At 42.9% G+C, this 15392-nt stretch overlaps 1 protein-coding gene across 1 annotated transcript; it reads right to left on the bottom strand.

The window, feature by feature from the left end:
* Positions 1 to 440: 440 nt before the first annotated feature.
* On the bottom strand, positions 441 to 2357 carry LOC147439814 (UDP-glycosyltransferase 85A1-like). The gene is made up of 2 exons (XM_086484405.1): positions 1739 to 2357; positions 441 to 1499 (listed from the first exon to the last, which is right to left on the bottom strand). Exons 1-2 carry the CDS (start codon positions 2250 to 2252, stop codon positions 559 to 561), a joined length of 1455 nt encoding a protein of 484 aa, XP_086340531.1. The 5' UTR covers positions 2253 to 2357; the 3' UTR covers positions 441 to 558.
* Positions 2358 to 15392: the final 13035 nt, after the last annotated feature.

Below are 15392 nucleotides of genomic sequence, written 5' to 3'. Positions count from 1 at the left end.
TACATGAAAAGCTATGTAAAAGGTTTGCATATGTCAAACATTCGACAAGGCAACACACATCATACCTTCACAATGCCAAAATCAGTTCAAATCAGAGCCAATCATTCTTTGAGCCCAGCTCCTAGCAACCCCAGCAAACACCAATTGTGATTAAGAGACTTGTACTCGCAAGAAGGTTTGGACAAATTCTCACAATAATTCCCACATTGTGACTTACCTCAACATCAGGAGCTTCTGTGAGGGAGGAACCGCATACCTAGCTACGCACGATTGGGGGCAGGGGACCGCTGGCCCCACCGCATACCTAGCTAGGCACGATTCCCTGCCCGCCGGGGCCGGCGGTCCCTTGCCCCCAATCGTGCCTAGCTAGGTATGCGGTGCCTCTCAAACAGAAGCTCCAGATGTTATGCATTGTATGAAAAACACTGAAAAAGACTCCGTTTTCCTACATGTGAAAAATTCTAAATCTTCTTGTGACTGTGTACAGATACAACATTGTCAGATTTTTGGAAACAATCTCTGCTTAGCCTAAAGTCGCCAGCACTGCTATTAAGATTTTCAGTACTTGGGATGTTTCAGTTTTCCCTGTTTCAAATCATCCACTAGCTTTTGAAGGTTGTCCTTGGAAGAGCCATGTATAGCCTTCTCGGCAATCTCTTTCCATTCACGTGCCCGCATTCGAATTTGTAAGCCCTCATCACCTCTCATTATTGCTGTGATAGCTCTTTGCACATGCTTACGTTCAACTTTCTGAGTATTCACTTCTTGTTGTAAGAGAGGCAAACCCACCTTCCAGTCATGGACAATGAGCTTGAGGTTGGTGTTCTGCTCAGCCATTTGAGGGAAGCCCAGCATTGGCACCCCGTTGCTCAAGCTCTCCAAGACAGAATTCCAACCACAGTGAGTAAGAAAGGCACCCACAGACGAATGGCCGAGCACAGAAAGTTGAGGAGCCCATGAGATCACCAGCCCTCGATCTCTGGTGCGTTCCATAAACCCCTCTGGCAGGATCTCCTCAACTGATGCGTTGTTTTTGTATTTATCGGGGCGGATGACCCACAGAAAACTCTCTCCACTAGCCTCTAGGCCGTGGGCTAGCTCTGCTACCACATTTTCGTCTATAGATGCAAGACTGCCGAACGCGCAGTAGAGAACAGAAGACTGTTGCTGCCGGTCAAGCAATGATAAGCAGTGGTCATCTTGTTGAACGAGACTTACAGACGAGTTGGGTGCCACACTCATGACGTCGACGTGCAAAGGACCAACAGGGTCTATGTGGATGTGGTCTTCCCTACGCAGGCACTCTATTACATTGGTATCTAGCTCATACATGGTGTTGATGAGAATGCGGTCTGCCCATTTGGCACTCTGGATGACAGAGCGGAAGCGAATAAACATGCCGCTTTGGAGGCCTTCCTCTGGAATAAGGTTTTGGGGCATATCAGCGACGCGGAGAGGCGACAATCCAGGCAAAAAATCCACAATCTTTTCCTTTGCCCCTGGAAAATTGAAAGTTGTTAGGCGACAATTGTGATAAGTGGTATATATTTTGCAAGACGCATGCAGAAAATAGATGTTCATTGCAACTCTAATCATCGACGTATCAAGCAACTTCTCAGGAGACATGGATTACATTCAAGAGAATTCATGATTAAGAGCTGGCCAAGTGCATGTTGACGCATTTCTTCGTGATGATATGCATTTGTTGGGAGCGGTTCCTCATGATCTGGATCCTTACCTTCTTCAGTTGCAGGGATGAAGCCCCTGGTCACGAGGTCCTGAACATGAATGCCCAAGTAGAATGTTGTAGCAGAGCTTGTCCAGAGATCCACACGAGATAAACCGAATTCAACCGCAATGTCATTCCCCCAGCCAAAGAAGCTGTCAATGAGCAAGCAGATAGGCGGATTCTCCTCGAGCATGAGTTTTTGTAGCAGCTCTCTGAGTGCAGCGCGCATGACATCAAAAGAGACCTTTAAGACTGCCCCGGAGAGGGGTTTTGAGTGGTCCAAGCCACTGGGAATGGTCTCTTTGCGGAATATCTTCAAGGCTTGGTTTCCATGGACTGAGTGTGAAGGAATTTGAGGAAGAAGGCCATTGGTGGCCTGGACGAGCGTGATGGAAATGCCATTGTCTGCAAGGAATTTGGCGACGGAGAGGGCGGGGTTGGTGTGGCCTTGAGCAGGGTAAGGAACTACTAGGACATGAGGGGCGACATAGTGATGGAGATGAGCAGAGAGATCGAAAGCCATAAGAGCTGTTGTGGAAGCTGTTAGCCGGAGCTGAGATGAGTGCGTGCAATGCCCTGTTAAATATGGGTGTTACTTAGTCCTGAGGCGTGCCATGTGTGTGTGTGTGTACAATGTGTGTGTGTGCGCGCGTGCGTGCTCGCATTCTGTCATCTCCGGCGATCTGGCGCTTGCGCAGACAATGAGCTGACGCCGACGTTACCGACAAGCTACTCCCTTCCAGAAGAAATTATACTCGAGGTCGTTCACGCGGATCCTAATTATATGATCACTGGTTTTCGGTAGTTGCCATTTTGCACTCTGGAGGTCTCTACCCTTGTTTTCTTGCACTAAAACACTATAAAATTTGTTGTTCACCCTAGTTCACCTTGTGTGCCCGCAAATTCTTCCAAAGAGAACTTGGCTAGAGTACAACGTTCCGGAAGAACATTTTTGTCGAGAGACAGGAAAATTTGTGCTATTGAAAATTTTACAAAATTTGCAAACCCTTTTGGAGAATTCTAACTGAACTATGAAGACCTTCAAAGTTTACAAATTGTAAATATTACTTCATAGATGAAAACCAAAACCTTGCAGGTGCCTAATTCAATGCCCAAATTTGGAGCCCTCTCTTGTGTTTCAGAAAAATTAGAGATGAAACCTTCCTGGTGATCAATGGGCATCGACTGAAACTTTTCAAAGAAAAAATTGAGCTTCAAATTCTTGGGCTAATTCTTTCTAATAAATTGTTACCGTGCTCTAATTTTGTTTGCGTTTGTTGCTGACTTATTGTAATAAACATCCAAGACTTTAATTAATCAAAATATTGAATGCAATGGATGAAAAACACTAGAGCTTTGAAAGCATTTCCACAAATTCAATTCAAAATATATAAAAGAGCTAGAATTAAGAATATGAAAATGTAATCTCAAGTACCATCATGCACAACTATCAAGAAAATAAACTCATGGACAGTCTATAGAAGATTCAGACAACTCTAGTATGATAGGCATGCAAGAACAATCACGAGATGTAGGATTACTCTCCCACCAAAAACTAGCAATCAAGAGATATAGTTTCACTGTTCCATGACAAAACAGCAAGCTCAAAGGTCACTAGGACATCGGTTTCTCACCTACTTCCTGTAAACAAATAGAGAAAGAGAGAGCTTGAGCTCTTGCAAGACACACACAACGAAGGGAGCAAACAATGGAGATGGAGGTTGAATGCTCCTTCTTCTTCACAACTAAAAAAAATGATAAGTTCCACAAAACGTAAGCGGGAAATAGAACCTACTAAGAACTATGTACAACTGTCAATCTGACACCAACTTGATAGGTAGACCATGTTGGTAAAGTCCATTTTGTAGTACCACCAATGATGTTCCTCATGTGCACTACCTCGTTTCATTGATAAACATAGGTGAGAAGTCAACCAAGTGTACATTGTGTTAAGTTTGATATATCAGCACTCATTCTCAAGCTCAACACCATCTCTCTGTTGAGATGTCGAGCTCTACACCTTGAGCTGGCATCCACTACGGGTCTTGGCCGCTTACGGCATTTACTCACTGGCGCGTTAGGTGACCGACACGGAGGATCTCTGCCAGTGATTCTACAGCTGGACTACACTTATAGTGCCAGCCTAGTACGCTTCTAGTGAGTTCACACTTAGTGACCGCATGTACATATGTGCTACTTTTCAGCTTTAGCACTTAGTCATTTTGTACTCTCTTTTTTGTGAAGAAGAAGAAGAAGCTTTCCATCTCTGTGTGCTTTGTGCTTGTCTTGTGTAGCTCTCTTGCATCCTCATTCTTTACATGGTATCAGAGCCTGGTGCAGGCAAGAGAGGCTAAGAGAGCAAGAGCATCACAATCCCTTCATTCGCAATCCACAACCAGATGCCGAAGGCGCCTCGCGCAGCGAAAAAAATTTTAGGGGTTTTTCGCACAAGTTTCTGAACAGGTCTCCAAAGTGCAGTATACAGAGATTTACTGTACAAGTACAGTGGTTGTATGTACGCTTGATTGTGGACACTCGTTGAGTGTAGAAAGCGTTACAAGAACCACGATAGCAGGTTCAGCAGATTTGCAGGTTTTTGCAGATTGCAGCTATTTTGTCTTAGTGCTTCAAGATGTCTGACGGTTTCAGTCATATTGTTACTGAGAAGCTTGAGAAAAAATAACTACCCTGCATGGAAGTTCAGAATAACAAATTTCCTAAAAGGAAAAGGTTATTGGGACTATGTAGAAGGAGACAATGAAAAGGAACCAGAGATTCCCGAGGCAAATGCTACAGCAGAACAAAGGAAAGCTTTGAGGGACTGGCAACAAGGCCAGAGCAAAGTGATGTATTGGCTTTCTATGAGCATCACAGATGGCATGATGGGCTATCTACAGGATGCTGAAACCCCCGCCATTGCATGGAAAAACTTAGGCAGAGTGTTCGAGGTGAACACCAAGGCCAGGAAGCTTCAACTAAAGTCGGAGCTAAATCAGGTTAAGAGGAACAACCTCTCCATCAATGATTATGCTTTGAAGATCAAGAGTATCATTGAGGCTCTTGGATCTATTAAAGTCTCAGTGGAAGACGATGACATTGTCCGTGCATGCTTGGATGGTCTAGGAGATGAGTATGTACATTTTAGGTCTTCCATGAATACAAGAGACGACATCCCCGTGTTCCAAGATTTGATTTCTATGCTTATTCTTGAGGAGAAGAACCTTGACACATCTTCTTCTCATGGCAGAAATAATTCTGAACAGGCCTTCTATTCTAACTCCAACAGAGGTAGAGGTAGAGGTCGTGGTCGAGGCCCAAGGGGTTGCAGGGGCCAATTTTTGGAAGGTCAATCAAATCAAAACAATACAGGTGGCAGGGGAAACCAGTTTCAAGGCAGGGGGAGTCAAAGAGGTCGTGGTGCAGGATCAAGCAGGCAGCAACATACTCCAGATAGTAGAGAATGTTGGACTTGTGGTGAAAGAGGTCACATGTCACGTGACTGTCCAAAGGGAAAAGCAAGTAGAAAGAGATAACAGGGCAACTATGCATCTACTAGCAGAGATGCAGATGATAGCAAAAACGAGCGCATGTTTGTTATGCAACATGTAATGAATACAATGACTGCAGAGAATTCCACCCAAGATGATGTTTGGTATGTGGATTCAGGTGCCTCTAATCACATGACGTCTCGTGGAGAGTGGTTTAGAGATATGCGCAAACCAGATGTGTCAGGCTATGTTGAGACAGGAGATGACATAGCTCACCCCATTGCTCATGTAGGGGACATACCTCTAAATACGAAGAGTGGGAAATCAAAGTACTTAGCAGATGTACTTCATGTCCCAAACATTACAAAGAATCTTGTTTCTGTTGGACAAATGGTTGAGCAGGGTTTGCAGGTTCGCTTCAATCCAAATGGCTGTTATGTAGAAGATTTCCAGAATGGCTGTAAGCTGATCACAGAGGGCAAATGTGTGGGCAGAATGTTTACGCTGAATGTAGACATGCCTGAGGTAAAAGATGCATTATTTGCACAGGGCACAGGTGTTGTGGCTGATGTTGACATTTGGCACAAACGCATTGGCCATGTCAATGAGCAGAGATTGCGCAGCATGCAATCAAAACAGATTGTAAAAGGTTTGCCCAAATTCAAGGTGGATGGTATGCATAAAGTGTGTGCAGCATGCCAGTTTGGAAAACAGTCAAAGGGCTCATTTCCACATGAGCGCAATGTATGTAAAAAGCCACTTGAGGTGGTGCACACAGATGTTTGGGGTCCAACCGATACTGCAAGTATACATGGTTGCAGGTATTATGTCTCTTTCATTGATGACCATACAAGGAAAGTATGGGTCTACTTCATGCGTAACAAAAGTGAAGTGTTTGGTCACTTTCAAGACTTCAAAGTCATGATTGAGAAGGAGACAGATATGCAAATCAAGACATTGAGGTCAGATGGAGGGGGAGAGTACTTCTCCAATGATTTTTCAGATTTTCTGCGAATGCATGGTATACACAGGCAGTTTACATGCAGATATACTCCACAGCAGAATGGGATCGCAGAAAGGAAAAACAGGCACATTGCAGAGGTTGCACGTGCATTGATGAATGAGAAGAACATGCCTCATCATTTCTGGGCTGAAGCTGTAAATACAGCTGTGTACATTATGAACAGGACACCTACAGCTGCGGTGCATGATGTAACACCTGAGGAAAAGTTTACAGGTACAAAGCCTGATTTGGCACACTTGAAAGTGTTTGGCTGCATAGCTTACGTGCATGTACCAGATGAGTTGCGTAGGAAATTGGATCCTAAAGCAGAGAAATGTATTCTTGTGGGATATTCCCTTGAACAAAAGGGGTACAGGTGCTACAATCCTACTACACGAGAATTACGAGTGAGCAGAGATGTAGTCTTTGATGAGATGAGCAGCTGGTACAGTAATGCACATGGCACTATTGGGGCTGATGTAAAAGATGATGTGGTTGTACAAAATGTGAGGCCACAGTCACAGGTTTTGAGTGGACCACAAGAGTCCTCTTCTCGTGGCTCTGTTGAGAAACCATGGAATGGTAGACTACGTACGCAGGTTACTCCACCAACAGGTACAGGGAATGTATCACGAAAAGGAAAGGAAAAGGTTGATGAACCTCCCTTTATGGTTGATGCATCATCAGGTTTTTCACATGTAGACATGGATTCAGATGGTTCTGAACAAAGTCTTGATGAGGAATTTGGAATTCCGGCTGTCAGGACAACTGGTGTAAGGAAAGTACAAGAAGATGCTAGAGGGCAAAGGAGTGACCCAGGACCGCGCAGATCTAATAGAGTCAAAAATCCAGTTCAGAAATTGACTTATGATGGGTATCTAGCGCATCACCAAGCCTACATGGCTAAGGTGATACAGGATGTGGAGCCCACATGTTTTGAGGATGCAGTTGGAAATGTGCATTGGGATGATGCAATGAATGAAGAGATGGCTGCATTGGAAGCAAATGACACATGGGAGTTGGTGCCATTGCCAAGTGGCAAGAAAGCTATTGGCTGTAAATGGGTGTATAAAACCAAGCATAAGGCTGATGGTAACATTGAGCGTCACAAGGCAAGGCTGGTCGCAAAGGGTTATGCACAGACGTATGGCATAGACTATGAGGAGACCTTTGCTCCAGTGGCAAAGATGACGACAGTGAGAGCTGTCATAGCAGTGGCTGCATCTAGAGGATGGATTATGCATCAAATGGATGTAAAGAATGCCTTCTTGAATGGTGAGTTGCAAGAGGAAGTGTATATGGATCAGCCACCTGGTTATGTCGATCCAGGTTACCCAGATTATGTATGCAGAATTCTCAAAGCTTTGTATGGTTTGAAGCAGGGCTCTAGAGCATGGTATGACAGGATTGCCAAGTATCTTGTCAGTATTGGTTTTAGGAGAGCTCATGCTGATCATTCACTCTATGTACGTGAGAGTGATGTGGGGATTGTGGTCATTACCATATATGTAGATGACCTTATTATTGTTGGTGACAATGCTATGGAGATTGACCATGTGAAGGGTCTTCTCAAACAGAAGTTTGAAATGAAAGATTTAGGCGAGTTGCGCTACTTTCTTGGCATTGAAGTGATCAGGACTCCAGAGGGTGTATGGCTATCACAGAGACAGTATGCTTTGGACATGTTGTCAAAGTATGGTATGGCTGATTGTAAGCCAATTTCTATTCCCTTGGATGTGAATGCAAAGCTGAGTGCAGAGAAGGGTGATGTTGTTGAGGATGTCAACATGTACAGGAAGATTGTGGGTAGTCTAATCTACTTGACTATCACGAGGCCAGACTTGAGCTACACAGTAGGCTTGGAGAGTCAGTTCATGCAACTTCCGAGGAAGCCACATTTGGATGGAGTACGACGCACACTTAGGTATGTGCAAGGTACTCTTGACTACGCATTGTTCTATGCAGCAGATGCACCATTAGCATTGTATGGGTATACAGATGCAGATTGGGCAGGTAGCATTGTTGATAGGAGATCTACGAGTGGCTTCATGTTCTCTTTTGGGAGTGTTGCTGTTACTTGGAGCAGCAAAAAAGCAGCCTACGGTTGCTTTATCGAGCACAGAGGCCGAGTACAGAGGTGAATGAGTTGCGGCGTGCGAGGTAGCTTGGCTACGCACATTACTTGAGGACTTGGGAGTGCAGGTGGACCAGCATATTTTCATCCATTGTGACAACCTCAGCATCATGCAGTTGGCTAGGAACCCAGTGTTCCATGCCAGGACCAAACACATAGAGGTCCATTACCACTACGTTCGAGAGCGAGTGTTGGCGGGCGACATCGACTTGGTCTACGTCAGCACAGAGGAGCAGATAGCGGATATCTTTACCAAGGCCCTCGGAGCTGAGAAGCTTCGACGTTTCCGGACTATGCTTGGACTCTGCGACATGCAGAGCTCGAGGGGGAGTGTTGAGATGTCGAGCTCTACACCTTGAGCTGGCATCCACTACGGGTCTTGGCCGCTTACGGCATTTACTCACTGGCGCGTTAGGTGACCGACACGGAGGATCTCTGCCAGTGATTCTACAGCTGGACTACACTTATAGTGCCAGCCTAGTACGCTTCTAGTGAGTTCACACTTAGTGACCGCATGTACATATGTGCTACTTTTCAGCTTTAGCACTTAGTCATTTTGTACTCTCTTTTCTGTGAAGAAGAAGAAGAAGCTTTCCATCTCTGTGTGCTTTGTGCTTGTCTTGTGTAGCTCTCTTGCATCCTCATTCTTTACATCTCGTACTCCAAGCATAGCTCAAAATCTACTCAAAATTCGTTGCTCTCAGGACCTTAGTGAAGATGCTTGCAACTTGCTTATGTATCTAAGATATATTCACTAGCGAAGACACTGTATGTCAACTGTCAATCTGACACCAACTTGATAGGTAGACCATGTTGGTAAAGTCCATTTTGTAGTACCACCAGTGATGTTCCTCATGTGCACTACCTCATTTCATTGATAAACATAGGTGAGAAGTCAACCAAGTGTACCTTGTGTTAAGTTTGATATATCAGCACTCATTCTCAAGATCAACACCATCTCTCGTACTCCAAGCATAGCTCAAAATCTACTCAAAATTCGTTGCTCTCAGGACCTTAGTGAAGATGCTTGCAACTTGCTTATGTATCTAAGATATATTCACTAGCGAAGACACTGTATGTCAACTGTCAATCTGACTCCAACTTGATAGGTAGACCATGTTGGTAAAGTCCATTTTGTAGTACCACCAGTGATGTTCCTCATGTGCACTACCTCGTTTCATTGATAAACATAGGTGAGAAGTCAACCAAGTGTACCTTGTGTTAAGTTTGATATATCAGCACTCATTCTCAAGCTCAACACCATCTCTCGTACTCCAAGCATAGCTCAAAATCTACTCAAAATTCATTGCTCTCAGGACCTTAGTGAAGATGCTTGCAACTTGCTTATGTATCTAAGATATATTCACTAGCGAAGACACTGTATGTGATGAAGTGGTAGTGCACCTCAATGTGCTTTGTCCTTGCATGGAACACTAGGTTCGGTGACAACCGTGTTGCTAGTTGTCATAGTGGATGACAAACAGCCTCTAAACTTGTATCCCCAACTCTCCAAATAGCATCTTTAGACATTCTACTTCGCATGCTACAACTATAGTATCTCTGTACTCATTCCCCGTACTTGACAAAGCAAGGATGGCTTCTTGCTACTCCATGTGATAGCAATGCTCCCATGTGAAAACATAAACACGTTTGTAGATCGTCAATCAGATATTTTATGAACTTAATTCACATCTACGTAACCATAGATTTTTATGTTTGTGCCACTCTCATAAAATTTCATAATCCAATGTAGTACACATGTTACACAATGTTCGTCTCAATGTATCCAAGTATGTCTTCCTGGGAAGCTAGATAATTTGTCTCTCAAGCGCAACCGCGTAATGTAAAACAATTTGTAAATATGTCAAGTAGATTAAGGTACCTCAAATATGTAAGTACATAGTGGCATTCTCCACCATGTCATCCACATAAGCTTGCACCTTCAAATTTTGATCCAAGGGCATAGGAATAGTCTTACAAGTAGCCATACCATACTTCTATGATGGAGACAACCACTTTGACCGAGAGGGGATGATGTACCTAGTTGTTCACAACCCTTTTATTGTGGACAAATGGGGATTGACTAGCACCAAGGACAAGGTAGATGAAGAGTTGGTAGATGAACCACTCAAAATAAGCAAACAAAACATTGTTCTCATGTGCACCAACGAGACGGAGCAGCTTGATATAGACAATACTTACGTGGGGATATATAAACTCAATAATGGAGAATAGACACTCTATTATAGATGTGATGAACCCTGCATCAAGGAGCTGACTGACCGCAAAAAACTATACGTTTTTACATACACAGAGGGGAGAAGTATCCAAGTGGTCATAATGGATAAGCATGGCCAAAAATACTCTCCTATGGACCGTAAGGAGCATATTCTGGTGGACCACTCTACCAATACTATGTAAATTCAAAAGAAGTTAAAACCACGACTACTCAAACGAAACCAAAAAACTGGGTATGTAAGTCCATTAAGAACCAGAGTGGAAGAATCATTTGGGCACCAACGCCCATGGGATGAACGGGGGTCGGGGCTTCTATGAACACACAGGGCTTTAGCACCTGATTTTACTTACACAACTAGAATCCCTATGACTATTACTCGAGATCGAACCGAACGACCAAAAAAACGTATGGCGAAGAGGATACCAATTGTAGTGTCAAGGGAAGAATATGAAGCTAGAGAGACCGCATCAGGAGGACCAAGGATGGTTAGGATGGTTGCAGAGTCTAGATGCATGTGACCATCTCAAGTGCAAAGTGCGTACCCAAGAAGTATAGTGGATTGGGAGATTCGTATGCTCATGTATCAATCTTCATATTAGTGTTGAGCGATGAACATGTAACCGATTTCCATACTCAATATGAAGGATTTGGATTGACCCTAGAAGGAACGGCCTTGAACTGGTTCCAACGATTAAACAGCTGGGAATTCCCAAGTATCGAGCAACTTCTCCAAGAATTTTCTGAGGAGTTCTCAAAGAGAGGAATTAAGCATAATATTGTCTATTAGATCTATGCATTTAAACAAAAGGAGAAGGAAAAGGTGAAGGAAACCTCACTTTGATCTAAGCAATACATAGAAATATGCCTTGGTAGAGAACTACCTCAAGATGAGAGACTGTCAGTCCTTTTCATAGAAGGACTGCGAAATGACACTCTCAAAAAAGACTTTCACTTAAAGGCATGTGTTACTTTTGAGCAAGTCACGAAAGAGGCGTTGTATTTGGTAGACAACTGTAAGGCATATAAGGAGGTGACGAGGACATAGACCAAGGGACGATTAGCACCTCTTCAACCACTAGTGAATCAACAATGAAATTGGGTGGCAAAAATCCAATGGTGCCGGATGTTGATCAAGTGATCAAGGAAGTGATCCGAAGGATGAACTAAGGAAACATGACAAACCCAAACACACGACAACAGCCCACACAAAAATGTGACACTTGTGGAGGAGATCATCCAACTCAGTGGTGCAATGAAGTGGTGTGCTATTGAATAGAAATGGACAAACCATGAGACCCACGAATGTTTCTAGAATAGACACTATGTTAGACAAAGATGATATGGGCCACCTGGAGGGCATCAGTTACCACCCCCTCCTAGACACCAAGTAGGACCAGATAGCGTAGTCCAAGGGTAGGAAAAAACTCAACCTATTTTGGGCCATCAGCCTCCTTTACCCTAAGAAAACAAGGCCATGGTAAGAATTTCATAACCTATAGAAGCACCTTCAGATCAGAGTATCGTCTAGGTAGTTTCCTACCGAGAAGATTCATACAATTCCTATGAGAGAGAGTTTGATGGAATGCCTATGCTTCTGATGGAAAAATTTCATGGATAGTTTTTGAAGAGATGTTAGAATCATCATACATAGCACAACCAACAAAAAACCATTAGTTGGTCGATGAAAATATGCTTATGTTCATGGCAACCCAGAACTACAAACCTAGGGGATATCCTCCTAGAACATGACAATCGATGGGAGCTCCCATACCTCTCCACCACCAATAGTACCATGCTATGAATGCGGTGGTGATCATTGGGCAAGGAGTTGTCCACACAAAGGAGAGTGTATCAAACTCTTTGGATACTGTGAAGGGTGTACAAATGACCATCTCATTCCACATTGTCCAAAGAACCCTGACAACAAAGGAAAATCAATCATGAACAAAATTGGAGTCGTATCAAGATGAAGTGGATCAGAAGCGGAACCAGCCATTCCAATAAACGTGGTCACAAGAGCACAAGCACAAGAGGCTGCAAGAAACATCCCAGCCAGCCAAACTGAGATAGAAGATTTGTCTGTTAGAACTCCTAAGAAATCCTAGAAGGCAAAAAGGGACAAGATGAAATAAAAAAGAGTAAAAGAAAAAACAGCTTTGGAAACCAAATTGCAACAAACAGAGGAATAGTTGAGAGTGGAAAGAGACCTTAAAGAAAAGGGCAATGTAGAAAAACCATCAGTAATACAGACAAGAGGATCTGTCTTGGTGGACAAGGTCTTTGAACCTTTGGATGCAATCTTGAAAGCTTATGAAGCTAGGTTAAAGCCCAACCAAACCTAGGAGCATAGATGGCTAACATATCCTCACCCATGGTATGAAAAAGTGAGGTTAAAGATGTGCAAGGAGCTTATCCAGGTAGCTCAAGCTCTTATGGAACCTACTGTTCTGATTGCTCCAAGGATTGAGGTGTTAATCCATGAAAAAACCCAAGAGTTAAAGGAGCAAGGGATCGAAGACGAAGACCAAAAGGATTCGGTAGATGAAACACCTTTGGATACGAGGATGGCAACCAATGCAACAGATGCGGTGTATTCATTGGAACCTATACCAATTCTTGAAGTGGAGAACCATGGCCATAGGATCTTTGGGAGGATATCAAAAAATAGGAAAGATGGAAGCACAACACTTCAGTCACCTCCTATCAAAATGAGATTCACCTCGAACATGAGCTCCATCCAAATGATATTCGATCATTGTATGGTGATGCAAGTACAGAAATGCCAGAAGACAACTAACCTCAGTCGTTGAAGACATAACCTTCATTCATTGGCAACCATGAAACCAGATCAAAAATAAGGAAAGAACCATCTCAATGTAAATTTGGTCCTAAGATGATGGATACCAAAACTCTTCATGAGCTGATGTTGTTTCCTATCCGTTGTACGCTAACTCTATTTGAGTTACTGCATGTAAGACCTCACCTTTGGAAAGAGGTTGGGATTTTTTTGGAGAAAGTAGAGCTAGTAATTCCTCCACCAATTGTTTCTCCAAAAGCACTGAATAACCAAACCTTGAAACATAATAAACATGAGCCAGTGCCTGTGAATAAGGTGGGAGACTATTGCGAAGGAGAAGAAGAAGGAACACGACCTTGCTTGTGGAGTACAAAGGAGAAAAATGATTGCTATATTGGATAGTGGAGCAAGAATTACCATATCCACCAAATCAATGTGGACAAAATGGGGAAAGCCTGCTCTAAGGAAAACTAGAATGAAACTTCAATTAGCGGATGGGTACCTAGAGAGACCTATTGGCATTTTGGAGCAGATCGTAGTAACCTCTTGTGGAATCGCATATGAACACACCTTTGCTATTATGAATTTTGATGAGAGTAACAATTTTGATATCATACTAGGCAGACCATATATGTGTCAGCTTAAAATGGTACAAGATTGGGGCTATGACTATATCTACCTAAGACACAAAGATGTCACTATCATAGATCAGTGTCACAAATCATAGTTATAGAGATGTGGAACGAACCCCAGGAAAAGAGTTAAACTCCACGTCTGACCAAGAAGGAGAAATACCTGCTTGGCTACAAAACAAATCTCACAATTGGACGAGGTTGACAGTTTGAAAAAAGAGGATTGTATTCACGGTAGGTCAGTATAAGACAAGGCGTATGTACCAGAGCCTTTTCTGAAAGAGATGTTTGAATTTTTTGGATGAAACCAAATACTGGCCACTCTTGATGTGTGTGTGAATGAGGTGACCCTGACTAAATTCTGTTTCCATTCCAGATGGATGGATGTCAGCCTAAGTCCAAAATCAAGATTTGATGTCCCTGACATGGAGAGAGTTGCAGATTGCTGATGCAAAGTGGATGAGATCTCCGTAAGGGATCTTGATCAAAATGATGAGGAAGCATTCCAAGACTCCATGGACAAACCTTTAGAAGACAACACAGACGACTAGCTTTCCAGCAGCTCAGACCACGACATCAAATGAAAGGATCGACAAGTGGTCTACTATGATTTTCCAAACCAAAATCCTCGAAGAGAACGTAGATATCTGAATAGACACATGACCAAACAAAATAAGACAAAAAAAAATTATGTACCTCTTTCAACCAACAAAATGTAGTATTTGAGGCTGGTTGAAGCAATTGATTGCCTTAAAGATCAAATATCAAAGAGGTTCATGAAAACCGACTCAACAAAAATAACCTTGAAGAAGAAGAACAAACAAAAACCACAAACTGAAAGTATCTCTGAGAAAACAAAATTATCCAAAACGGAGCGTAAACACAAATACGATGAATTGAAATGAACTTTGAAAGAAGTTTGGACAACCGATTTGGAAACTGATGATGAATCAAATGATGATAAGTTTGATGCACCTTCCCACTACAAAAGGTATACTATTCAAGACATAAAAATTGCAGTGCAAAAGCCCCAACGAGGCCCGAAAGAGCTTGGAATCTCATATGATGGGCCTGAAATTTTCAAAAGCATAAACTTAGAACCAGGCATGGAACCTAAACCGGCATACATTGCCACGAACCTTACAGAAAAAGAAGAGCGGCTATTGATAGCAACACTCAGACGATATAAAGATGTTCTTGGTCATACAAAGACCTAAAGGGAATAGATCCAGAGATCTGCCAACACATGATACCCCTTAAAAGTGATGCTAGACCACACAAACAACGTCTTTATATGTACAATGAGATTTTTGCCAAAAAAATCAAGGAGGAGATAGACAAACTAAAGGATGTGGAGTTTATCTATGAAA

This window comes from Adiantum capillus-veneris, chromosome 16 (genome assembly GCF_014529385.1).
Source record: "Adiantum capillus-veneris isolate H3 chromosome 16, ASM1452938v2, whole genome shotgun sequence".
NCBI lineage: Eukaryota > Viridiplantae > Streptophyta > Polypodiopsida > Polypodiales > Pteridaceae > Adiantum > Adiantum capillus-veneris.
The sequence above is the reverse complement of the archived record's forward strand: the minus strand, read 5'-3'. Positions and strand labels throughout refer to the sequence as shown.

Coding starts and splice junctions, on each gene's coding strand:
- LOC147439814 (XM_086484405.1), bottom strand. CDS start 2,252: ATGGCTTTCGATCTCTCTGCTCATCTCCATCACTATGTCGCCCCTCAT. Junction 1,500..1,738: donor CATCCCTGCAACTGAAGAAG/GTAAGGATCCAG, acceptor TCAATTTTCCAG/GGGCAAAGGAAAAGATTGTG.